Source organism: Phocoena phocoena, chromosome 18 (assembly GCF_963924675.1).
Source record: "Phocoena phocoena chromosome 18, mPhoPho1.1, whole genome shotgun sequence".
NCBI lineage: Eukaryota > Metazoa > Chordata > Mammalia > Artiodactyla > Phocoenidae > Phocoena > Phocoena phocoena.
Window position 1 is genome coordinate 751514 of NC_089236.1, and position 26903 is coordinate 778416.

At 51.0% G+C, this 26903-nt stretch overlaps 1 protein-coding gene across 1 annotated transcript; it reads right to left on the bottom strand.

The window, feature by feature from the left end:
- Window positions 1-25264: 25264 nt before the first annotated feature.
- On the bottom strand, window positions 25265-26497 carry GJA3 (gap junction protein alpha 3). Its single transcript, XM_065896096.1, has one exon. The coding sequence runs from the start codon at window positions 26495-26497 to the stop codon at window positions 25265-25267; it is 1233 nt and encodes a 410-aa protein (XP_065752168.1).
- Window positions 26498-26903: the final 406 nt, after the last annotated feature.

Consider the following 26903-nt stretch of genomic DNA (forward strand, 5'->3'; position numbering starts at 1 on the left):
GTGGAGCAACTAAGCCCGTGCGCCACAACTACTGAGCCTGCGCTCTAGAGCCTTCGAGCCACAGCTACTGAAGCCCGTCCGCCTAGAGCCCGTGCTCCACAAGAGAAGCCACTGCAATGAGAAGCCCGCGCACCGCAATGAAGAGCAGCCCCCGCTCGCCGCAACTAGAGAAAGCCCACGTGCAGCAATGAAGACCCAACGCAGTGAAACATAAGTAAATTTATTTTAAAATATCTGCCACAAACATTTTTTTAAAAAAATGAAATAGAATTGAACAGAATAGAACTTAATACGGGCATTTTTCTCATGAAAGTTGTTCTGTACTTGTGTACTGAAATATGCTTTTCGGTCAGAGTTTGAAAGACCCCCTGTAGGAAACTCACTGAGAGAAGCCATATATCCGTGGAAGGACTCGCTGTTAACGGGAGCCTTCTGTGTTTTCAGTCCCGCTTTCTTAGTTTTACCTACATCGAGCTACAGCGAATTGTGAACACGCAAGCTTTTCGTTTCGCCGTAACTAAGTGGCCGCCCGGCTCATTGGAGATGGACATTTTGTCTGCCTGTTCCCATAAGTTAGAGGCTTTTTTTTCTTCCAGGGTGGCTGTGGGAATGAGATGAATAGTTGCTGGAGTGCTTTCTGTGGGAAAGCCCATGAGGCATTGTTGATATGGTCTCCAAGTAAAGCTCGATGAGTGGTGCAGCTGTGAGCCCAGTTCAGATGTTCCCCGGGTCTGAGTGCCCCTTCACCCCTCTGCTGTCCACTGCCTGTTCTGCTCGACGCCGGCCATCCAGGAACTGCTTCCACTGATAGAAGGAGTGTCGCGTAAGCATCTACCAAGACCAGAGTAAAGGCTGAGCAGCAGCAGAATTCTGGAAGGTAGGCAGATGGACTTGGGGGCCACGGACAGCCGGCCCTGGAGCAGGTGCCCTGCCTGCCCCTCACCCGCTGCTCTGGCCACCCACTGTTCCTCCTCAATTATCTTCAGACCTTTTCCTCTCTCCTCAAATCTAACACTTTCCCCCATACTGAAGCTCAGGGGTCAGCAAACTCACGTAAAGGACCAGAGAGTCAATATTTGAGACAACATGAAGCACGGTATGTGGGAACTTGCAAGAGAAAACAAATTTCCACAGATTTTTTACTGACCAAATTCGAAATATAATAATTGAGTACAACATTTCCTAATACACGGCTATAATGAGGAGGATGGGAGTTTGCACTGTCATCAGAGTTGATTGCAAATGTTCATCTCTTAGCTCTTATGTATTTCTCTTTGGAAAATGTGTTTTCAAACGTAAGTACGGCCACATGTTGCGCTCAGTCAGTGAGCACCGGGATTTAATTAAGCACGGCTCTCACTTGGGAGGCGTTTGTGCAACTTCCCTGATTTCGGTGTCAGTTGGATGCTGCCTCTTAGCAGGTCATTGCGTTGCAGGTTCATCACTTCCAAATGAAGATAGAGGGAGTCTCCTCAGCTGCAAAAGCTAAGTAAAGTTTGAAATACGGAATTTTCCTTTACAATTGCATGGGTCTTTGAAAAACACTGCTGGAGCTGTCATTTGAGTTTGGAAGATGTACCTGCTCTGCGTGTATGGGAAACGTGTGTGGGAACCGAGGTGCTGCTGCTTTCGCTTGGGAGCCTGAGAAGTGACGTGACTTGGGATTCAGGCAGCATTTGCTGCTGGAAGTAACGGCAGTGTGTTTCGTGTACAAGCACTGCCTCGGAGAACACTGTTTTGACGTGGTGGGTTTGCACTGGTAAGAAATAAATACGTGCCATGGGGGCGCAGGGCGGTACACCCCGCGTTCGTCATTTTAGGTTGACTTTATTCGGGAACTTCATCAGCCTGCAACAACAGCTGATTTCCCGTGACAGTGGTTGGGTGCCGTTCCGCCTGTTCGGCCCGGGGGCCGCCTGGCCGTGGACCGCGTGTGGCCTGTGACCCAACACCCAGAACTGATGGCGGGAGAGTCCCCGCGAGGGGCTTGCCGTGACACCTCTGGCTCAGTGTTCACCTCAGGGCCCGCTGGTGAGCGGATAACCCCCTGAACACTTCCATTTCAACGACGGCGGCTTCTACTCCACGCGCGTTTTTGCCCCGTTAGTCACATCTTCCCAGATGCCGCTTTCAGGTTTTCCCGAGTGAGTGTTGCGTCAGCTTGTTTGAAGACATTCTCGTCTGTAGTTGTGCCTACAGACAAATCATGGAGGCCGGTCTTGAGTCCCTTCAGACTCGGCATTGACTTCTCGGAGAGACAGCTAAGCAATTTGGGTAGAAAATCTTCTCACTCTTCAAGAGCTGAGGAAAAGCACTTGAAAACGTTTGCCTCATTTTTCAATGTTTGACTCTTCAACTCTGAGCTACTCTTTTGGCAAAAGGCTGAGCTTGTTTTCTCTGGATGCATTTCTGTGGCTGCTGCAATCAGATGATTTGCTCCATAAATGCGCACCTGGCCGACGGACGAGCCGCTTGGAAACTGACTTTGGTTGCCGCCTCATTCGGATGTTTCTATGTTCTGTGAGGAAGTCCTGCTGGAATGAGGTATTCCATCTCGCGTTTTCTAGCTTTCTGGCCGTCGCGCTCTCGTCGGGATGGAGCCCCGCTCTGGTCGTGTTGTGCATGTCGCGTTCCTTCAGCACGGCTGGGGGTCTTTGCAAAAGCAGCACAACCAACGCCCTGTAATTCAATAACAGCGACGCGGCGTGACATCTGGAGAACGTTTTGTTTCAACGTGGTGGGTTTGCACTGGTAAATAAATACGTGACACGGGGGCACTAGCAATACACCCAGCGCATGAAGCCCTGCCCGCCCGTGGCTGGGAGAGGCCGGACCGCCCTGTGCGTCTAAGCTGCCCTGGAGGGCACGCAGCTGCAAGGCATGGCTGTGTTCCAAAAAGACTTTAGTTGTGGACACTGAAATGTAAACTTCTTATGTCACGAAATATTTTAAATTAATTTCTGAACCATTAAAAAATGTAAAAAAGTCATCGTTGGCTAGTGTTCTGCACAGAGACAGGCAGCGGGCGAGGTGTGCTGAGCTGCTTGCCCTGCCTCTTACTTCAGTGGAAAACACGAGAGGTGTCCAAGCCGGCAGAAGGCTCCGTGGGTCCCCGTCACATTCACCTACAGCACGTGGGCCTCTCCTGCCAGCCTGCGGTCCCTTGTAGGGCTTGTCTTTCAAAATCCTCTGAAATTGCCCTCACACTGTGGCAGAATTCCTCAGAGTTGTCTGTCCTCGTGGTCCTTGACTCCTGTTTTCTCTTAAATGTTGAGAAGTTTTCTGTCCATCATCCCACTAGGCGAGCTCACTGTGTCACCAGGACCCGTGGAGACTCTGAGGCCTCGTGTTACTAGCCAGCCAGCAGCTGCAGGTCACTGCCTCTTTCTGAAATGCTTTTTAAAACTTAGCTTCCCGTATTCTACGTTCTCCTGATTCTTCTACTTTGTATAATGCCTCTTCTTGGTATTTTGATGATATCCCCCTTGTTCTCTGACCTCTAAAAGCTGGGGTGTCTGTTCTATTAACTGAGCCCTTTGGGCTCTCGTGTGGGCTCAGTGGCTCTAAGTGCTGTCGATACGCTATGGACTTCATCACACGTGTGAAAGTAAACGTCTCCAAACTGAGGGATAAAGGGAAGGATGGCTTTATTTTGCTCTAGTACTTGAGCTGCATTAACTCAGTTGAGGCAATCGCCCTGAAAGCCAGGCTTTTACGATCTGTAAAAGGCCAGATAGGAACCATTTTAGGCTTTGTGGGCCTCTTAACAGTTTTGTCTCATGTTCTTTGAGTTTTTTCAACCTTTTAAAAATGTAAAAATCATTCTCAGCTCACAGGCCACGCAGACACAGGTTGCGGGCCAGATCTGGGCTGTGGGTTGTGTGCTGGCCTCACTAGGAGCCATTGTAGGGTAGTTGTATTATCCCCATTTTGCAGATGGAGAAACTGAGGTACAAAGAGGCTGAGTAACCTGCCCAAGCTCACCAGCTAGGAGGTGATGGAGCTAGGGTTCCCATGGGTGGCTCCAGACACCATGTGTTCAGTCACTACACTGGTGTCTAGAAGGCTAAATACATCCAACAAAGAGCTAGTGATTTATGCCCCAGCATCCCAGGAATTGGATTAAGCAGATACCCTGAAGATAGGGTGTAGTAGATGGTTTAAAAGTCTGTAAAGTAACCTGTTTAGCCCTTTCCAAAATCCTCTGCCCCAGCAATGCAGCGTTCCCCACGCCCATGGGGTCTGGAGGCTCAGGGGAGGGTGAGGCTGAGAGCCACAGACACCAGGGGGGACTGACAGGAGGGGAGACCCAGCCTAGCGCCCAGGAAGCTGGAGATCTGGGGCACACCCCCACCGCGGGAAACAGACGAGCCCAGGACAAGAGGCAGAGACTCCAGTCTGCTCCCCATGGTGAGCCTCCCCTGAGTCTGGCAGGAGCCCCTGCTCATGTCCACAGCCTCCTGTCTGGTGTCTTCTCGTTCTGGAGAAAGGACGGAAACTTCCAACTGGAAAGATGGACATCCAAATAAAAGGAAGGTGCAAGAAAAAACTACCGTGGAGGAAGCAGAAGAAAACTTTTAAAAAATTTAAAAGTTACATCTGAGGGAAGGTAAACATACAGGAAGCAATCAGAAGCTATGGAAAAGAAATGTTAAGACAGATTAAAAATGCGATGGAGGGACTTCCCTGGTGGCACAGTGGTTAAGAATCCGCCTGCCGATGCAGTGGACATGGGTTCAATCCCTGGTCCGGGAAGATCCCACATGCCACGGAGCAACTAAGCCCGTGCGCCACAACTACTGAGCCTGCGCTCTAGAGCCGGCGAGCCACAACTACTGAGCACGTGTGCCACAACTACTGAAGCCCGCGTGCCTAGAGCCCCTGCTCCACAACAAGAGAAGCCGCCGCAATGAGAAGCCCCCACACGGCAATGTAGAGTAGCACCCGCTCGCCACAACTAGAGAAAGCCCACGCACAGCAACGAAGACCCAACGCAGCCAAAAATAAATTTTAAAAATATATACAATGGAAATACCCAGTAGAAAGACTGGATAACAAGGTTGAAAAGATTTGCATAAAGTCGAGCAAGAAGATGAAAAAGGGGAAAGTATGAGACAAAAGAAAACCTGAGCTTCAGCCTAGGAGGTCCGACACGAAACAACCAGAACTTCCAGAAAGAACAGGAAATGCAGGGGAGGAAGACGGAAGAGGGCCCAGGGCACATGGAGTGACTATAGACTGTGACCCAAGACACACTGTTGGGAAATGTAAACGGTCTGCATGTGAAGAAAAGATTCTAAAGGGATCCACAGAGGAAGGATTAAAAAAACAGATCACATACAAAAGATGAGGAGTGAGATGTCATCAGGCTTTTCGGCAGCAGTGCTGGGAGATAGAAAATGATGGCACAGTGCCTTTAAAATTGTGACAGAAGTGGTTTCCAGTTTGGAGTTCTGTAGCGTGCCAGACTTCCAGGGTGTGTTCAGGTATGCAAGTTCTCAGGAAGTTTACCTTTTGGACACATTTGTCAAAAAGCAATGCAATTCCCCCCCAAAATGAGGTGACCAAGGAGGAAAGGGAAAAATGGGGGTCCAGGAACAGGATGGGCGGGAGGTGACGGGTCGGGACCAGGGTGCGTCCCTCCCGGCCCTGCCTTGTGGTGCTGGAGCTGGGCCCGCACACGTCTCCTCTGTGATGTCACAGTGTCAGGTCTCGCTGGAGGGCCTGGAGAGAGTAAGGGGCTGGCTTCTCTTGGGTTTCAGGCGTTGGTTTTCTCTTTTCCAGGCAAGACGGCCAGGTTTCACTGAAACCTCAACATTGGCACATCACCCACCTTTTCTGCCAACAGGAGGTCGCAAGCACAGGTCTCTGCCCGGGGTTGGGGGGGAGGGCAGAGACAGCAGCTGCTCCCTAGCCCCGATGTTTCCACACTTAGAGTTGTCAATTCCCTAATTACTAGTTAATAATTGTGTTAAATTTTCTCTGTTCATATTACTGGTGTGCTGTCTCCTGGCTGGACCCTGACTGCACACACGGTACTATAAACACTGAAACGTATTTTGCCAAAATGTGGGATGTGGTTGTGTTGGGACAGTGGTGTAGGGAGACGTTTCTGGGTGGGTACGCGAAGGGTGGGTGTAGAAGCAGGGCCAGTCTTCTGTGGTGGGGAGTCAGGAGATGACACACATTTTAAAACTCAAGAAAATGCACTGCAAGTATGTTTAGAAATACGGTTGTAATGACCAGAGGAAAGAGCTAAGTGATATGGAAGTTCTTGCCTTTGGGCAACAGGACAGGAATCAGGAGTGTGACAGGAGGCGGCTAGGCCTTGCTATTTGCCCTTGGTACCACTTTGTTTTGTTTTTTTTTTTTGCGTTATGCGGGCCTCTCACTGTTGTGGCCTCTCCCATTGCGGAGCACAGGCTCCAGACGCGCAGGCTCAGCGGCCCAGCCACTCCACATGTGGGATCCTCCCGGACCGGGGCACGAACCCGCGTCCCCTGCATCGGCAGGCAGACTCTCAACCACTGCGCCACCAGGGCAGCCCGCCGCTTTGTTTTTAAATCATGTAAATGTACTACTGAAAAAAAAAATTAATTCACAATAACCAAAAGGTGGAAACAACCCAAATATTTATCGATAGATTATGGATAAACAATGTGTGTAGATACAATGAGATATTATTTAACCTTGAAAGAGAAGGAAATTCTGATACATGCTACAACATGGATGAACCTTAAAAACATTGTGCTAGGTGAAATAAGCCAGACACAGAAGGAAAAGACTTCTGATTCCATTTATATGAAGTACCTAGAATAGGGAAACTCATTGAGACAAAGGAGAATGGTGGGTGCCAGGGGCTGAGGGGAGGGAGAATGGGGAATTAGTATTTAATGGATACAGAGTTTCAGCTTGGGAAGATGGAAAAGTTCCGGAGCTGGTTGGAGATGACGGCACATCAGTGTGGATGTGCTTAATGCCGCTGAACCACACACTGAAAAATGGTTACAGTGGAGAGTTCCATGTATATTTTATAAGAAGGAGAAAATTTAAGTCTGATAAAAATTGGTGCATTAAAAATATGAGTCTCAGAGAAGGAGCATTAATTCACGTTCGCGACTTGAAATAGGAACGTCTGTGAGGAGCTTGAGCCTCAGCCGGAGCGTGAATTTTAATTCGGTCGTCTCTGTGCCAGCGTCAATGTCCCCCTTCCTCACCTGGGCCGCCGCCTCGCCTCCTTATCTGGGTCGTGATTTCGCCCCAGCGACGAACCAGGTGTGTGGGGAGCTGCACTTGGGTCCCAGCACCGCCCCCCCACCAGGGCGTACGTGGACGCCCTGGAGGTGGGACAGCGGCCCTCTCGGGGTCCCCGCGATCACACAGGACAGACGGCGGATGGACAGACGGACGGGGAGGGGAGACGCGGGGGCGTGGGGCGAGCCTGCGGTCGGGTACCTGTGTCCTGTGGGTGGGGGGGAGGTGGGGCGCTCGTTTCTCCCGCGGGTCCGCCGACCCCCTACCAAGCGCTGTGCTCGGAGCCCCGGGGCCGAGGCTCCAACAAGCGCGACCCGGACGTTCCGGGAGAGTCACCGTCGGGCACTCACCGAGAGGCCTTGCGGGGTTAGGGAGTGCGCCGAGGGTGGGGCTGCTTCTGCACCGACAGACTGGCGCGGGGCCCCCGGGATGCGCGGAGTCCGTGGGATGTGCGGGGTCCCGGGATGCCCGGGGTCCCCGGGATGCGCGGGGTCCCTGAGGCGCCTGGCCCGGGTGCGACCGGGAGCGGCCCCATCGCAGACAGGCTCCGCAGGGGGCGCCGCGGGCGGGCGGGCTGAGCGCGCTGCTGGAGCCGTTTCCGAATAATCCTTTTAAACATTTGCTCGCTCGTTACTTTAACAGAGATGCTGATCCGGGAGTGGTGGCGGGTGGAGAGGCTTGGAGGATGGACCAGCCTCTCTGAAGGCCGCCGGGGAGGCGTCGGGTTTGCACCCAGTCGGCGGACAGAGGGTCCCCTGGGGCCTTCCTTGGAGGCGGTGGGGCATCCACGGCGGGGCAGCCTTCCCGGGGGCCTGGCCTCCTCCCCAGACGGCCCAGGACAACGTGTCTTCTCCCCACACCTGCTGCTCCTTCTGCAAAGTCCGTCTTTCTCCGCCTGGTTCTGTTCTGGTCAAGTTTTGTGCCTGTAGACGGGCCCCAGGACCACCGGACACCCCAACTGCCGGCCACGTGCCCGGGTCCAGAGGTGGGGCTGGCCTTGCAGTAGGGCTCGGTGCACAGTGGGCACTGAAGGGTAACTCTTGTTATTATTATTACAGGAAGTCGATAGCTTACAACATTCTTCAGTTGAGAAGCTGCAGGAGAAAAACTATGCCCTTTCCCCAGAACTTGAAAAAAAAATCTTTACTGAAGTACTAGCTGTTGTTCCAGAGCCTGTCTGGATACACTTGAGCTTGTTCCTTTGTGTGGAAAACAGTCTGTTTTGACTTAAGCTGGTGGGTAGTTACGCAGCTTCATACCTCCACGTCTTGAAAGCCTTGTATGTGTTGGTCGGGCGAATTCATGATCTTGTTCCCCACCGTGTGCAAGAAGGAACGAGGTTTTCTCTTTGGCAACGTGGGATGGATTCCTGTGCGTGACATTTCCAGTGACTCGGGGGAGCGTCAACCAAGAAAGAAACGGGTTGATTTTGTAACTGAAATGTCAACTCTGTGGTAGATTCCAGAAGCCCTCAAATCTAGGTGAGTTTTGCTCAAAGACTGTGAAAAAGCAAACCTTCCGAAATAAGAGGTAATGGTTTAAATCCCCGTTTGTCTTTCTTCTCCCCCTGGTCTGGTGATGTGGACTGGAAGCTTCTCCATCCTATTGAATTGAATCTCTGAGGTAACCATGTGGTCAAGCTTTCAGTCAACACACAACAAAGATCCACAGCTACACAGTGACACTGTGATGAGGGGCTGATGGACCACAGTTTGGTGACCTGCAGGGAACCAGGAGCAGGAAGCAAAAAAGATTCTAAAGAGCTTTTTTAATCAGACATAGTAGAAAGTAATTAATTACATTTTGGAGTTAAGATTTTTAAATAATAGCTTTCTGGACAATTCTCATTCTTTTTGGTAAATATTCTGCTTTAGATTTTAAAAAAAATATTTTGGGTAAGATTATTTTGTAAAAGCAGTAAAGAATACTAAATTGTTATAATAAAAGGGAAACATTTTAATACAACAAATATATCTGAAACCTCACCCTCTTGGCATATCAATATTTCCTCCATCTGGTCCTTATGCATATGTTCATGTGATTTGTATATAAATACAATTACATTTATATTCTACCTTTGCATTGATAGATCATAAGTATTTTTAATGTAGTTCCCCTGAGCAATTTTGTGTGTGTGTGTGTGGTACGCGGGCCTCTCACTGTTGTGGCCTCTCCCATTGCGGAGCACAGGCTCCGGACGCGCAGGCTCAGCGGCCATGGCTCACGGGCCCAGCCACTCCGCGGCACGTGGGATCCTCCCGGACCGGGGCACGAACCCGCATCCCCTGCATCGGCAGGCGGACTCTCAACCACTGCGCCACCAGGGAAGCCCTCGAAGCTTTATTTAAATAGGACCCACAGATGGTTTTTAAATAGGTGAGTGACTTCAAAATGGAGCTTTAAAATATTAATATGAGTGGTTTTGTTCAGGATGGGCTGAACTGGGCCCAGTCTGCAGGCAGAGAACGCAGTCCGGTGGCCAGGGAGCAGGTGGTAGGAATAAACGTGAGAGTTGCCAGGCAGGGGAACTGGGGCAGAAGCGCGGGCGGGATGTGGGATTGAAGGGGACGGGGGCTGGCGGTCGTTCTCAGGTTCTGAAGGAGGGCCATGGCGAGCAGCACACAGCCCGGGCAGACCTTTCATCAGCTTTGCTGTGCGCTGTCGGGATCCAGGTGCGACCCTGAAGAGCAAGGGCACCTCCGTGATGACAGACTAGGCATGGACGGGATCTCAGGAGAACCCTAAAGGGAAGAGAGCAAAGGACAGGGACTCTGGGAATGGCCACATTTAAGGAGAAGAGAGAGAAGAACAAATAGGGCACGTCCAGGAGCTAGGCGGGTGGGGCTGAAGAGGGTCCCGGGCATCAGATGCACTGGGGCCAACAGGGATGCTGAGTTAAGAACACAGACCAGGAGCTTGGGAAGAGGAGGCCACCCCCATCTGAGGACTTCGCTGGTGAAGGGAGTGGAGATCAGAGCCCAGCCTCCCTCTGGAGGCCGCCCTGGAAGCAGACTCTGCAACTGTCAGAGGGCAGAGTGTTCCCACTCACTGGCCTCTGAAAGGCTCTGTGAGGGCAGACTCAGCCCACTGGCCCTTTCGCATCCACACCATCTCGTCATGAGCTTATGCCTGGCCTCTGATGCAGTGAAGGTTCCTCTCCTTACGTGAGGAGGCTTCCGTCCACAGGAGGTGAAGTGTCCTCGTCACAAGACCGTCTGGGAACAGGTTTAACAGATCGGTAGACTGGAAGATTTACCCCGACTGAAGAGAATTTAACAGGATCTGAGTTAAAAAGAAAACAAGACTCGAACGTCAACATCTAAGTCAAGAGACAAAGGCAGGGAGCGGGGCGTTTAGTCTCCACGGCTGGCGGGTGTTACTGCCAGGGTCTGTCCGCCTCTGCAGATTGGAGCAATTTCCTCTCCCTCCACCCTCATCCCCACACCAGCCGGCATCGGGCAACCTAATCCACATGCCACATGCCAAGCCTACTGACAGATTCAAAGGACTTCAAGGGTGGAGGGGCCCCTCGAGGTGACTTGTCAGCTGAGAACCAGGGCCTGGCAAAGCTGCTGCCTGCAGGCCAGGTCCTGCCCCGGCCTCTGGGGGGTTTCCTGGTGTGCGGGGACACCAGGGGCTCGCACAGTCTGGCTGCTCTAGAGCAGCAACAGCAGAACCGAACAGTTGCACCAGAGACCGTCTGGCTTGAAAATCTAAACTATTTACCACCCAGCCCTTTACAGAAAATTTGAGGAACCTGGCTGATACGGCTGGCTACCTAGCTAGCTGTGCTCCTATCGTGAGCAGGCGGACCTTTCTCTTTCAACCTGGGCGAATTGTGATGCTTGAAAAAAGAACCAGGAATAATTTTTAGAAGTCAGAGTTTTCCATTAAGTGGCTTGGCCGGATTCCAGAGAGTTTCTATTCATTGACGGTAGAGCAGGACCGGGCACATGTCGTGCACACAATCCTCAGACCTCACTTTTGTTTCTGCTCAATCCCTTGTCCTTTGAACCAGCACAATAAAAGTGCTTCAATAAGCAGGGTCAAGTAGGATGGACCAGAGAGAAATGTGAAAACGAGATTACGGCTGTGATTAGAGGCCGAATGCCCTCAGCCACACAGCATGAACTGAGAGCACCTTTATTATAGGCAGCTGCCTGGCTGGTATAGAATAGATGGCAACTGCATTTTAAACTGTTTTGTCCGAGTGAGTGAAGCACGGTCATTTTGGAGAACAGGGAAGCAAAGTTTTAAAAGAGCTGAAAAGCTTTTCAAATGCCCATATTTTCTATGTTCCTGAGGGACTTTGGTCACTTCAGTTCCTACGTGGGATGTGAAGTGGTCCCACATCAGGGGGGCTCTGATCTCCCCTCCCTTCACCAGCAAAGTCCTCAGCCAGGGGCGGCCTCCCCTTCCCAAGCTCCTGGTCTGTGTTCTTCCACAAGTATAGAAGCATCAGCTCTTTTAGTTTGGGACTGATGTGTAAATGAGAATCAGTTAACTTGGGAAGCGCGTCCACCAAGCCGTCCAGAGTTAGCTGGACATCCTCTCCTTAGGTGAGGAGACTTCTGTCCACGGGAACTGCTGGTCTCTTTGGGAAGCAGGGGGGCAGATACGTCAAAAGTCTCAATGGAGTTTATGTCTTTTGACCCAGCAATTCCACTTCGAAGAATGTGTCCTAAAGAAGCAGTGATGTGGAAAAGATTTATGTACCACACTCACTATTTAAAATAGCCAAAAATCGGAAATAATTTAAATGTCCGACAATTGGATTCTGCTTAAACAAATTGTCATACATTTATATGGTGGAATGTCATGAAGCCTTTAAAGTTACGATTTAGAAGAAAATGTTATTAACCTGGAAAATGTTCATAGTATATTAGGAAAAAAATATCAGAATAAATATGATCACTTGGAAAATATCTCAAAGAAAATAAATCAAAACATTAGCCAAGTTTATCTCTGGGGGTGGGGTTTTAAGCGTCCTGTGCATTTTTCTTCATGCTTTGGTGTTTGTACTTTCAGTATCACGTGTAGATATTTTTTCCTTGGACTTGAGATCTGTTGGGCTTTTGAGTCTATGGATAGGATCTTCGATTAATCCTGGCAAATTCTCAGCTGTGATCTTTTCAAATATTGTCTCTGCTCCTTCTCTGTTTCCTGTCCTCTGGTTACTGATTAGACCTGCCCTGGACCCTCTCTCTCTGTCCTCACGTCCTTGAACCTCTTTTTCATTCTCCCCATTTCTGTGGCTCTCCCTGCAACATTCTAATCATTCCTTCAACTGTATCTTTAGTGTTTCTTCATCTGTGTGTTCAGTCTATCCATTGAGAATTAAGTTTCAAATATCATTATTATTTTTTAAAATTTCTAGAACTTCTATTCGGCCATCAGTTATGATTTCTTGTTCTCTGCACATATTTTTAATCTTGCCTTTAATTCTTTAGACATAGTAACGTAGCTCAATTCCATTCTGTCTGATAATTCTAAAACCTAAAGTCCTTGCAGGTCTATTTCTGCTGTCTGCTGTTTCTGTTTATTCTCAATCATGGAGCCTCATTTCTGTTTCTTTTTCTTTTTTTTAATATTTTATATTTTAATTTTTTGGCCGAGTGGCTTGTGGGATCTTAGTTCCCGGACCAGGGATCAAACTCGCACCCTCAGCTGTGAAAGCGCCGAGTCCTAACCGCTGGACCGCCAGGGAAGTCCCTGGAGGCTCATTTCTTTTGTGCCTGTATGAGTTTTATCTGTGAGCTCTGTAAGAGTAAACTAAAAAATGAAACTTTCTCGTTGCTGAAAGGGAAAGAGAGTATTACCTCTCCAGTTGCTACTCACTGGAAAATCATTTGTGGGTTTCTTAGAGATGAAAGATAAAGAAAAATTCCTCCAGAGAGGAAGTGCAGGGTTTTTTTTTTCCCCCTTTGGAGATGCCTTAAGTCCAGCTCTCAGTGTGAAGGGACTTTATTGAACTAGGAACGTGTGTTTAGGCTGCAAATCTGCAGTGAGAACTAGCGATGGTTGTAAGTACCTGGGGCAGGATACCCCGTCCCCTGGGCACCAAGGTTTAAAGCAGCAACGTTTCTTGCAGTCTTTGGAGCAGGGGAGGGACTTCTAATTCTTTTCTTCTAATTTTTTTTTTTAGAACATAAAACCTGCTTTTTTAAAACAAATTTATTTATTTTTGGCTGCGTTGGGTCTTCGTTGCTGCGTGCGGGCTTTCTCTAGCTGCGGCGAGCAGGGGCTACTCTTCATTGTGGTGCGCAGGCTTCTCATTGCGGTGGCTTCTCTTGTTGCAGAGCACGGGCTCTAGGCGCGTGGGCTTCAGTAGTTGTGGCACACATGCTCAGTAGTTGTGGCTCGCGGGCTCAGTAGTTGTGGCACGCGGGCTCTAGAGCGCAGGCTCAGTAGTTGCGGCGCACGGGCTTAGTTGCTCCGCGGCATGTGGGATCTTCCCGGACCAGGGCTTGAACCCATGTCCCCTGCATCGGCAGGCGGACTCTCAACCACTGCGCCACCGGGGAAGCCCCCTTGATCCCTTTCTTCCTCTCTGTTTTGCACCATGAATCCGACAGGACATCACAGTGGCTTGTCTTTAGTTCTGTCTGGAGTCTGACCTCTTCTCACGACCCCCTTCCGCTGTCCCCTCTGGCCTCCCCTCTAGCCTCATCGCTGGCACTGCCGCTGAGCATTTCCTTGGCTATCCTCTCCCCTGGTCCTGCGTTCGGCTGTGGACTCGCCGCAGCCGTGGGGGGTTGGCAGGTGTGGCACCAGCAGAGGCTGAGACACGTGTTGGCCTGTGTCCGCCACTCCCGCGGCCTTGAGCGTGGGCCCTGGTCCTCCTGTCGGCAGACGCCCTGCGTCAGCCAATGGCCAGCCACTGTCAACCTTCCTGCCACCCTGCAGGTGACCACGGTCCCGACCAACACTGACAGCCCGGCCCGGCCCAGCCGAAGCCCGCAGCATAGAAAAGAAACTGTGTTTCCTGCAGATGCCACGGCCTGTTAGGCAACGCAAAACGCAGACACGCAGGTTCCTGAAAGGTAACTTGGGATTTTCCTTTTCCACTGAATTAACTGCCAAAGATATAATCAAGTAACTAACCCCTAAAAACAGCATGTAAAGAAATCTGAGATCTCTGTGTATATTTCATGATTCCTCTATTTTCAATAAAAATATTTATCTTCCATGTTTATTTATTTGCCAAGAACTAGGCAGCTTTACCTGAAGCTCTCCTACTCCGTTGGTGGATTTCCCACTCTTGTTTTCCTCTATGGCCGTTTCCTTAGGAAGTTCAGTGTGCACTCACCCCACGACCCAGTGGTCAGACTCTCAGAACTGAAATGTGTCTCCACGAAGGCTTGTGCACAAGTGTTCACATGAGCCCCAAACAGCAAACCGTTCGTGATGGTTAACTGTGCCAACTTGACAGGCCACGCACGGGGTGCCCAGGTATCTGGCCAAACGTGATCGCGGGTGTGTCTGGGAAGGTGTTTGAGGATGAGATGAGCAATGGAGCTGCACGCCTCGCCTCCTGAGGGTGGGCCCCAACCGAGCAGCTGAAGGCCTGACCAGAATGAAAAGACTGACCCCCCATGGGGAAGAGCGAATTCTCCTGCCTTTAGTCTCGGACTGAATCATTGGCTTCTCTTGGGTCTCAAACCTACTGGCCTTTGGACGGGAGTTTACGCGATGGGCTTCCGAGGCCCCCAGCCTGTCGACCGCAGACCTCGGGGGTCATCAGCCTCTACAGCCATGGGAGGCAGTTCCTCAGCATACACCCCATGCCGCCCAGAGGGTTCACTAGCGGGTGAATGGACGAATCCTGGAATTCTCAGCAGTAAGAAGGCATAAACTACCGAGACGGCAACAACAGACAGGAATCTTGAGAGCCCTGTGTGGAGTGAAAAGGACACAGATGAGTCCATACTGTGTTTCCATTTCTGTGAAATTCCAGAGAAGATGGGTCTGTGATGCTGGAGGGCAGCCTGGCGGTGCTGGTGAAGGGGAGGTGACCTGAGGGGCACGGGGAACCCGTGGGGTGACGGGCACGGCCCCAGTGGCGGTGGCACTTTGGCGCACGCGGGGCAAACGCGCGTTCTGTCTCAGTAGAGCTGGTTTTGCAGAAAGAATCAGCCAGCCTGGCGGGAGTGAACTTCTCTGAAACCGTGTCCTTTGCTGCCCCAACCTGCAACAGAGGACGTTTAGATGGTCGGACAGAAACCAAGTTGGGCCCAGCCCATCTGAAGCACAGGGGCCGGGGCGGGTGTGTCCCTCCTGCTACTGTCCCTTCCAGGTAGGCGGTGATGCTGGCCCTGCCCCTCCCTCACCCCGTGGGGGACCTGAGGAGGCAGAGGCCGGGCTGGAACAGAACGTGGGGTGTCCCTGGCCCTCGGGCCTCCAGCCGGCCTCACCCTCAGTCTCACGGTGCCTGGAGGTATGGGCCGAGCCGACTCCCACCTTCAACATGATTCGGAGGCCGCAGATCACTTCTCACCAGGGAAAGCTTCCCAAGACAGAGTGTAGAGGGCACAAAGAGCAAACGGAAGTCTCACGAGGCCTGGAACACAGGTGAACAGGGAGGAACTGTTTCCACTTTAGCCGGACTTGCCAAACGGGTCAGTTCCAAATGGGTGGGAGGATTCTCGGCAGCTGTTCGCGTCTCGTCCGAACCAGCCCCGTCTGACTAGTAGAGGCGGTCCTAGGGGATCTGGTCGTGCGGCCCACGCTGGGTGGCGACTTTGCTGCTGTAGTTAAAGAATTAGTTTCTTAACCACGCCTTCAGCCATGTTAACACCACTCCCCAGATTTGAGAACTCATTAAAAGAGAAACGCCGGATCATAGAAGCAATAACCTGAATTTTGTCCAATGTACTGAGAATTCATTTTAAATGGAAACGTGTTTTCTTGCTGAGGACTTTGGGGGGTGCCTCGGGATGCGAAGGAACCAGTGCCTAGCTGACGTGCGCGATGTCCCCTGCAGGCTCAGAGCGCCCCTCTCGGTGCTGGAGAGAAGGTGCTCTGTGACCTGGGGCAGGTGCCTGGGCGTCTCTGTGCCTCAGCTTTTGCCGGTGAGAAGGAGGTGGCGATGGGAGCCTCCCCCCCACACACACAGGCCGCTGCCAAGGACGAGGGCAGAGAACACACCGGCTGTGCTGTGAGGGGCGTGATTCATACTTTGCTTTTGGTCTAATTTGCAGCTTTTGCCTTTGACGACATTATATGCCTCGCGTGGTTGTTATGAGGATTAAATGAGATGATTTAGGTAAACTGTCTGATAAGTTCAATAAGTCAAAGTTACTTATTTCGGAAGTAACTAAAACTTGTTAATGTTGGATGATGCCTTTGAGCCTAAAGTTAGGTGTCATTTGCCTGTTTTCATTTGGAGGCGGCCTTTTCACGTGTCCTCTGTGTGTCGATCTCACCACGACCCCATGAAGTGAAAACCCCGACCCGAGGCAGCCTCTAATCTGCCTTCTGTCAGTGTCAGTGTCACATCTTGTATATCGGATATTTAATATGTCCGTAATCTTTAGGAGAATCTGGCATATTAGGGAGTCTGACGAAATAGGTTTGTAATTTCTATGTAAAGAGTATAATTAAGTGTAGACTTGTAATTTTTTTTAGCATCTTTATTGGAGTATAATTGCTTTACAGTGTTGGGTTAGTTTCTGCTGTATAACAAAGTGAATCAGCCATATGTATACATACATCCCCATATCTCCTCCCTCTTGCGTCTCCCTCCCACCCTCCCTATCCCACCCCTCTAGGTGGTCACAAAGCACCGAGCTGATCTCCCTGTGCTATGCAGCTGCTTCCCACTAGCTATCTATTTTACATTTGGTAGTGTATATATGTCCATGCCACTCTCTCACTTCGTCCCAGCTTACCCTTCCCCCTCCCCGTGTCCTCAAGTCCATTCTCTGCATCTGTGTCTTTATTCCTGTCCTGCCCCTAGGTTCTTCAGAACCTTTTTTTTTTTAGATTCCATATATATGCGTTAGCATACGGTATTTGTTTTTCTCTTTCTGACTTACTTCACTCTGTATGACGGACTCTAGGTCCATCCACCACCTCATTACGAATAACTCAGTTTCGTTTCTTTTTATGGCTGATAGACTTGTAATTTTTAAATTAAAAAGTTTAAGAGCATTTGACAAAGTTTGTAAATGCTATTGGAACGTATACAAGAAGTTGAAAGTTCCTGTACTTACAACTTTGATTTATTGGATTTTTAACGAGTTGTTTAAGGTTGTCGTAAGTTTTTTTGAGTTGGGGATATAGATTGCATGCGCCCTTCAGACATTTGAAATATTTAAGAAGAAAAATGAATATATTAAATTTATAAGTGCAGTTCAAAATGTGGAGAAGAATTTAATTAAATGGATTGACTTTTAGGAATTTAGTTGGTTCAACTAATTGAAGGTGATTCTTACGTTATCTGAAGTTTTACACATACTAGAACATGACATAAGATTTGTACAATGAACATAAAAGCTAGAGGAAAAACAGGTTTTTTTGAATTTGAACTTTAATAAGGCATCATTCATTTGAAATTTAAGTAGCTGTAAAGTTCTTTCTGTGCATTAAAGTCCCTGCTGCTCATTAAAAAAACAAAAACAAAAAACCCAAAGACCCAAACCACACATAGACACAGTCTCACAACTTTCATTTATACAGAGCTGGACACAGTCCACACATAACTGAATGGGCCTTGGCGTTTCGTGCACAGTCCTGGCTCCCAGCTTTCGGAGTCGGGGAGGGGAGGGAGGGGGAGGGGTTGCCTGGCGATGACCTCATCGTGGTGATGTCGGCCCTGAGCTCTACCCGGAGTGAGCAGTTGGGAGAGGAACCTGCAGACTGATGCTTGGGTCTGTGATATTAGTGTTGGCCTTTTCTTAAGAAAAGAAAAAACCCTTCCTCTCCAGAACACACTGGGTTTCCTCTGATCGCTCTGCTCTTGATATGTGGCACGATGCCCCGGTACCAACCCCCGACACCCGAGAGGTGCCCTAGGACTGGTGTCCTAGCACCTCGGAGCGAGGGAAGCAGGACCCCAAGCGCACCCTCAGCCGCAGCCTCCATCGCAGCGAACGGCAGGAAATCATACTCGGTTCTGCGTCTGCCTCGCGTTTCGTCCGGTTTGGGCCCTAAACAGTTGAAGAACAAACCTGAAAGGACGACGGGGAGGACCGGGGTCCGCACACACTCACACGCTCGGGATAAACGCTAGAAGGCAGGGGCGCGCTTTCTGAAGGGGTTTTGAGGGTCTTGGGAATGAAAGTTCTTAGCTCCCATGTTTCCTCCTTCGTGGGGACCCCGCGGCCGGCGCCGGGGGCCTCGCCTGGGACCGGGGCGCTGCGGTGAGGACGGAGGGCCGCCCTGAGCAGGTCCGAGCTCCCGCCAGAGAACCGCTGACTTCTGAGGGTGACTTTGTTGTTGCTGTTGATCTCGCTTTCAACTTTGAGAGGAAACTAGAAGGGGGGCGCGGCCTCTATCCCACGAGAGTCTCTAGCTCCCTATTTGGGCCTCCACCCCATGGACGCCCTCGGAGCCCAGCCGTCATCACCTTATCCCTGGGCGTCCCGGGGTGCCGCCCAGCCCGCCCCACTGTGGACCACGGGACCTGCAGTTCTGGCGGCTGGGAAAGGTCCAGGTCTGGTTCTGTCGGCGTCGCACACAGTAAAGCTGCACGTGCATAGACTCCAGGGAGGGGTCGGCGCCTGTTCCTTGAGCAGCAGACCGTTCGGAACCCAGGGGAGGTCCCTGCAGAGGCGGCGAGTTTTGATCCAGCGGCCCCATGTGTGACTCCTGTGGCCTCAGGCCAGGGGGACGTTTACATGCCTTCACTCGATATTCACACGTGTTTGAGAACTTATTCAATAAAACTATAAGCCATTTAAAAAACTATAAACCATTTTGTTTTTCCCACTAAAAAATGTCATGAAAACTCCTAGAGTGGCTCGAAGAAGATTCCCAGGGACGACAGTAGTTTCTGGGCCGTGTTCAGAGCTCGCTATGCTCTCGTCTCTGGGAGCAGCGGGGCTGGACGGCTTCTGACGGTGAGACTTCGCCACCTGCTTCCCTCCACGCGGTTCCTCCTTCCCCCTCCCGAAGGTCCCCCAGAAGGAATACTTTCAGAGTGAATGAAAACAACAGGAAAAGCGTGACATAGAAAAGAAAAAAGAGAGGGAGGCTTTGGGAAGGAGAAAAGTTCTGTTTCTTGCCAAGGTGTGTTCAATTCATCAAGCTGTGTCCTCCTATGTGTACATCTTAGTTCAATGTAAAACTTAAAAAATTTTTGCATAGATATATATATGTGTATATATCTATATTTTCTAATCATGGTAAAATACACAACATGAAATCTACTATCTTGGCCATTTTTAAGCGGCATTAAGTCACGTCGTTGTGCAACCATCGCTGCCATCATTTCCAGAACGTTGTCATCTTGCAAAACTGAAACTCTTCCCAGATAACACCTCTACATCGCCCTCCCCCAGCCCGACACCCACCCTCCTTTCTGCCTCTGTGGATCCGGCTCCTCCAGGGACCTCCTGCAAGTGGAGTCACGCAGTGCTTGACCTTTGTGTCTGGCTTATTTGACTGAGCGTAACGTCCTCAAGGTTCATGCATGTTTAGCAGGTGTCAGGATTCCCTTCCTTTTTAGGGCTGAATAATATTCCATGGTATGGAATAAACCCTTCCATTTCCATGGTATAAACCCTTCTGTTTTAAAACAAAGGTAAAAGGTAGGAATGCATAGACACAAGAAAACTTTGGCAGCCCGTGGATAATGTTAATTCGTTGACCCGGAGGGTTTGTGTGGTGCTTCTGTGGGTCAGGGTTACACGTAGCATTTTCTGTCCATTCTGGTCTACTCCCCACAACTTTATTTCCGTTTTTCGGATGAGAAAACATCAATAAAGGCAGAGAGGTGAAACCACTTCTGCGAAGTCATGGGGCTGGAAAGGAGCGGTGCTGAGCGCAGACCCGCTCCTGTGACCGAGGCCGAGCCTGGGCTGGGCTGGACCTGCCCACCTTGCAGGGTGGCTGCGCTGGGGGAGAGGGGACCTTCCGAGTTACAGGACGCGTGATGGCACCACTGAACCTGCGCGGAAGCCCTGACTTCCTGCCGACCACTTCGGGGTCACCTCGGGCCTGGCTGAGCGGGGCCTGCAGCCTGGTGGCCTGGGGTCGTCTTCCCCAAAGGGGCCCGCAGAGCGCGCACCCGGGCACCTGCCCGTGGCCCTAGTCCCCTCGGCTGCGGAGAGTCCCCTCGCCGCCCCCGTGCGCTTGACCGCCCCCGGGAATGCCTGGCGGGGGCGGGGCGATGGGTGCCACCTCCCCTCAGAGCGCCGCTCGTGTGTGCGTGGCGACGGGTCGGGACGCGCCCCTGGAGCCCCGTGCGTGAAGCTCAGGCCTGGCACCGCTGGTGACGCGCTGCCCGCAGGGCCAAGCCCCTTCCCAAAACTATCCATGGGGACAGCTTTGGCACCCATGGTCACAACCAGTGAAGAGTATGGGAACTTCCCGCCAATTCTTGTCTGGTGGGGTTGCATTTTGAATTTGGGTTTCTTTCGAGCCTTCGAAGCATCTGGGCTGGTCTTGGTGTTGTCATGCTGTGTCCTGCATCCATCCAGAAGTGGGTTTGCCAGGCGGGGGCAGTGTGAGTGGGAATATTGCATTTCTGATTAAGAACTTGCCATTAGACACACACAGGTATTGCCCCGCGTCATAAAAGCAGAGCTACAATTATGTGTAATTATACACAGAAGAGTCTCCCCCGAGAACCACAAACTCCGGCCTTGCTGGGGGAAAGATCTCTTGGGCGTCATGCTGAGTGAAGTAAGTCAGAGAAAGGCGAATACTGTGTGTTTCCACTAAAATGTGGAATCTAAAAAACACAGCAAACTAGTGACTATGACAAAAAAGGAACAGACCCACAGATGGAGAACAAACTAGTAGTTACCAGTGTGGAGGTACAAACTGCTATGTATAAAATAAAAAAGCAACGAGAATATATTGTACAGCACTGGGATACAGCCAGTGGTCTCTAATAACTATAAATGGAGTAGGACTTTTAAAAATTGTGAATCACTTTGTTGTACAACTGAAACTTATATAGTAATGACATCAACTATACCTCAAAAAAAAAGTTTTCAAAAGTTAAAAAAAGGAAAAACAACTCACTACAGAACTAGTGATTTAAATTTAAGGCCAGTTTTAATTACTTATCTGGTAAAATGCTTATTTTCAGTTACAGTTTAATCTATGAAAGATACTGTTATAGCACAAAAAGTTTTAGTAAGAGTTTTGTAAACATTAGGACCTAAGTTACCATTCACATATATGGTACTAGGCACAGTTCACTGTTTTAGAGTTATTTGAATTCCTAACTGACCATAAAAAGTCTTGCTATGGCATTCCATAATGCAAAGGGGAAAAAAAATCTTTTGGGCAGTAAGAAATCTTAGAGTGAATAAACTGAAGCTTTCCAGTGTAATGTGGAATTAGGAAGAGAAATACATTTTCTGACTTTAATGTACAATGTCTACATGTTATTTTAAAAAGTTATTCCGAGAATGCCCTGAGCCCTCTGAAGGCAGGGGTGGGGTGGCAGGGTCTTTACAAAAGATTCACCCTTTGAAATCATGCAGTGCTCTGTAGAGTTTTGTTTTGGTGGAGATCCAAAAATTGATCCATAAGTCAATGTTACAAATATCAGAAGAATAAGTTCAAAAGAAAGCATTTTAGAAAAAGCACTTTATTCAGTAACACTAAAGAATTAAAGAAAGTGTTAATAGAAGGAAAAAAAAAAAGCCCAAACAGAAAAGAGACCTAAATCTCATCAGGTTAACTTTTGTAAAGGATGTTTGAATTGTCTTCACAGTTCTTATTCTAGGTGTTCTCGTACAAGAAACCTATGATCTAGCCACTTATTTAAAGATCAAAGAAGCTGGGCTATATCGGAAATCGTCTGGCTTGCTCTTCTCGCCTTTCTCTTTTCTTTTTAAACTTAAGGTATCTTTTTTGTTAATTTCATGGGGAAAAACAACTCAGTAAAATAAAGTTTAAAAAAGGGAAAGTGAGTGATGATGTATGAAGTGTTTTAGGATTTTAAACACTGGATTTCGGCACTGTGAATGTAGTAATACTTGACATTCTGTAATCACTATAGGTTGTACAGTGCCAGCCGGATGACGGGGCTTCCAAAAACAGGAGTGGAAGAATATAATTGTCTTGTATGCTGTGGATTAAAGAAACAGAGTGTGTAAATGTAATAGGTATGGCATTTCAGTTTAAAAATAAGCTTAGGGATTTAAAAAATTTCTATTAAATTGGGAAAAAATAGTTTCAGTGCAATTTCCAAATAATTAACAAGCCAGAAGAAATACATCTGGAATCTTGACCACAGGGGTGATGGTTTCTGTTTTTAACACACATATCAGTGCTAAAAGTGATTGAATAGAGGCAACCGTTTCCCTGGCCATGTCCCTGTGAGGGAGGAGGACCCTGGCCTTCAGGGTCACGGACGCCCCAAATAGCAACATAATGTAAGACATGCTTTCATTTTTTACACGAACTGAAATCAAAACACTAACCTGAAGAAAGACTACAGGCACCGTGGAATTGTGAAATTTTGCTTCTTTATCAATTAGTGGCTTTCAAGTAGGAGCATCTAATTTTACCCTCCCGACCCGGCACCGAGCGGCCCTACTAGACTATAGACCAAACTGGCACCTTCACCAACATGCAGGGAATAAAGTCCACATTTAAAGTGTAGAAACGAACTACAGTTACAGTTCTCGCTTCCATCTCCAGCCCCACTCAGAATCACATCGTGGGTCACGATTGTACCTGACGTTTGTCCTGGTGGAACCTGGGGTACTGAGAACATTCACAGCCACCCAGTGAGCTGTCCTTTCACCGTCTGGTCACTGCGACAGCGGCTGAAGCTTTTTTATCAGAAAGCTTTTCAAATTTGGATTTTCTAGTGGCCCTTCTCGCCCAGGAAGACTCAGCCCCACAGCCGGGGGCCTGAGGCATCCCCTGTGGGTGAGGAATTACCTTCTCTCCTGTGCACCAGCCTGGGGAGATGGAGAAAATAGCCACTTGGATAAGTCTCTCCATCAGTCTGCTGGGAAAGCCTTTAATTTCCAAGCCGGCGGTCACCAGCCAGCTGCACACAGTCATCTTTTCATCAGATTGTCAGTGGGTTGCTCTTTATGATATAAGACACAGCCTGGGCTTCCCTCTGGTGCACTGGTTAAGAATCCGCCTGCCAATGCAGGGGACACGGGTTCGAGCCCTGGTCCGAGAAGATCCCACATGCCGCGGAGCAACTAAGCCCGGGCACCACAACTACTGGGCCTGCGCTCTAGAGCCCGCGAGCCACAACTACTGAAGCCCACGAGCCACAACTACTGAAGCCCGCACGCCTAGAGCCCACACTCCACAGCAAGAGAAGCCACCGAGATGAGAAGCCCGCGCACCGCAACGAAGAGTAGCCCCCGCTCGCCGCAACTAGAGAAAGCCCGCGTGCAGCCATGAAGACCCAACGCAGCCAAAAATAAATAAAAAATTAAAAAGAAAAAACAACAGTCTGCTGTGGAGTCTGGCCCCAAATACATCATCAGGAAGTTACAGTAATTCACAAAAAGATGAATCAGGTGGGGCAGGGTGCCGTTTTGTGGGACAAGAACTGACAAGCCGCAGAGGAGGTAGGATGTGAGGTGTGACAAGGCCCAGGCTCAACATCACCAGTGTACACTGGCTTGTACACAAACAGCGACGGGACCCCTGTGTCATCTTCCAGCCTCCCCGGTCAGCGCAGGGTCCGTGTAGACGCCAAACGGGGCCCTCGTCCCAACCAGCACATGCACTCACGCGGGCAGGAGACCCCGACACTGTCACTCATGCTTCAGAAAGCAAAGAGGCTGCCCACAAAGAATGGTTAGGAAACTTGAAGAGTTTTATTTTGTACTGTTAAAAAATGTAGGTCGTGGATTCATCTGTATAAATAATTTTTCTGGCAACAGTAGTTAACTTTTAACCTCCCGTTCAAAAACTTCACAACTTCAAGCGTTTGAAATGCACTTAAAGATTTCCCCTGCTTTTGTTTTCTATGGTCCATTTTCATAGTAATTAGCCGACTCATAAAGTCAAAGAATTTCTTTCAAAATAAAGTTCAAATCTTTACTAGTATGTAATGGGACACATTTGCATTCTCTTGGTCAGTATCCATTTTAATACTTTTATTTTCTTTCATTTTTTTCCTGAAAGATAGAAAGTGGGGGAAATAGGCTTACCTGTACGATTCAGATCAAAGCACAAAATGTCATTTAAAAAATAAATACCTAAGGCATACCGGCCACACTTTTACTCAGTTTCCTCGGCTGTTCAGACTTATCTCAAGGGTCTGCTCTCCCCCTGCCGCGGCTCTGCCTCTGATGGGCGGCTGCTTCCTGTCACTCGTCATGAAGTGTGTGGCTTGATATCCTGGGCTTCACATGCCGGTTCAGAAACTCAGTGACGCTACATGGACTTGCTCAAAATCTTTTTTTAGTGCGGTTTGGCAAATATCCCAAATGAAATTCAACTCTAAGTTAAAGTCTCACACAGAGATAAGGCTAAGAGCATCTAGACTTGCTGGGCCGTCCAGGGGCTCCGGGGCGAGGATGGGGGCGTAGGAAAGGAAAACCGAATTGCCTGCCACAGACACCCCTGCTTTCCCACCACAGAACAGCGCCCCGCGGAGACCGCAGCACCTGCGGAGACCGCAGCACCTGCGGAGGCAGCCGGGGTGCTGGGCGCGGGGGCTGTTGGGAGAATCTCTGGCGGCCCCGCCCCTGCGCCCCCTCCCTGCCTCGGACGCGCTCCCCACTACCTCCCAGCGTTAGGAACAGCAAGCACTGACACACGAGCCCGACCCTCGCTCGCCCCCTCCTCCCGCCTCCAGGCTCCACCGCCGGTGTGAGCCCCCTGGGTCTTGGATGCTAGGCCACCGCTAGATGGCCAAGTCACTGGCCCTGGCCCGGCCGCCGCTGGACTTACTGGCCTTGCTGGACCGGCCGGGGTCTGCGGGGAGCTCGGGGGGCGCGTGCAGCTCCACGGCAGTCACCGCCCCCTCCCCGTCGCTGTCGCCCGAGCTCCCCGCCCCGCCCTCCGGAGGGGGCTGCTGGGGGCCGGCCGGGGGCTTCGGGGCTGCGGGCGCGGACGACGGCGGGGAGGCCTTCCCGGCAGAAGTCTGCTGCTCGGCCTCCCGGCCGGCCCAGTTCGGCGCCGTCGCGAGCAGGTGCTGGTGGCCGCCGGGGGAGCCGGCCGGGTGGCCCTCGCCGGGGGTCCCGGGCAGGGCTGCCGGCGGAGGGGGCTCGGGGTAGCCTGGGGCCGACGCCTGCCCCAGGGAAGAGGCCGAGGGCGCGTAGGAGGGCGGGAACCCGATGGTGAGGGCGGGTGGGTTGGAGTGGGAGGGCAGCAGGAAGGGGCGCCCACACGCAGGCTTTGCGGCCCTCACGCTGGAGCCGGGAGTGTCCGGGCGGTAAGGGTCGGTCATGCCCTGTTTCAGCTTCTTCCAGCCCAGGTGGTAGATCTCCAGCATGTTGAGCAAGAGGGACACGCAGGCCACGGCCAGCATGAAGACGATGAAGATGGTCTTCTCCGTGGGCCGCGAGATGAAGCAGTCCACCGTGTTCGGGCAGGGCCACCGGTCACAGCGGTACAGCGGCTTCAGCTGGAAGCCGTACAGGAAGTACTGCCCGGCGATGAAGCCCACCTCGAACAGCGTCTTGAAGATGATGTTGAAGACGTAGGTGCGGAGCAGGGCGCCGGCCAGGCGGACCTTGCCCCGGTCGTCGCGCACCGGGGGCCTGTCCTGTCCGAGGGGCGGGCCGTCGGCCTTCAGCCGCTCTTCCTCCCGCTCCTTCCTCTTCTCCTCCATGCGCACCAGGTGCAGCACGTGGCCCAGGTAGATGAGGGTGGGCGTGGACACGAAGATGATCTGCAGCACCCAGAAGCGCACGTGCGAGATGGGGAAGGCGCGGTCGTAGCACACGTTCTCGCAGCCCGGCTGCTGTGTGTTACACGTGAAGTCCGACTGCTCGTCCCCCCACACCTCCTCGGCCGCGGCCCCCAGCACCAGGATCCTGAAGATGAACAGCACGGTCAGCCAGACCTTGCCGACCACGGTGGAGTGCTCCTGGGCGTTCTCTAGGAGTCTCCCCAGGAAGCTCCAGTCGCCCATCGCTTCGGATGGCTAACCTGCAAGGGAACAGGCTCGTTACTAGGCAGGCTCGCCAGGTGAGCTGAGGGTGCAGCCCCGGGCAGCCCTGGGCCCCGAGGGCGGTCGGCATTTGCTGTCACGGGGAGCTGTGCTCCTGCCGACCAGCGGGAACTCTCCACGGGAGGGTGTGTGCGTGTACGTGCGCGCACAGGTGTGTGTAGCAGGCACGTGCATGCATATCTCCCGGCTGCCCACCGAGCAGGGTTTGGTGGCTGTCCACAGCACGTGTGGCCCTGAGCGGGCGGCAGCTACACGGCACAGGGGCCAGCGTGAGGGAGACGACCGCAGGCTGCTAACGCTCTCACTTCAGAGCCGAGGACACTGGGAAAGGTGCCGGAGGGGAGGGACCTCTCCCCAGCCTGCCGAC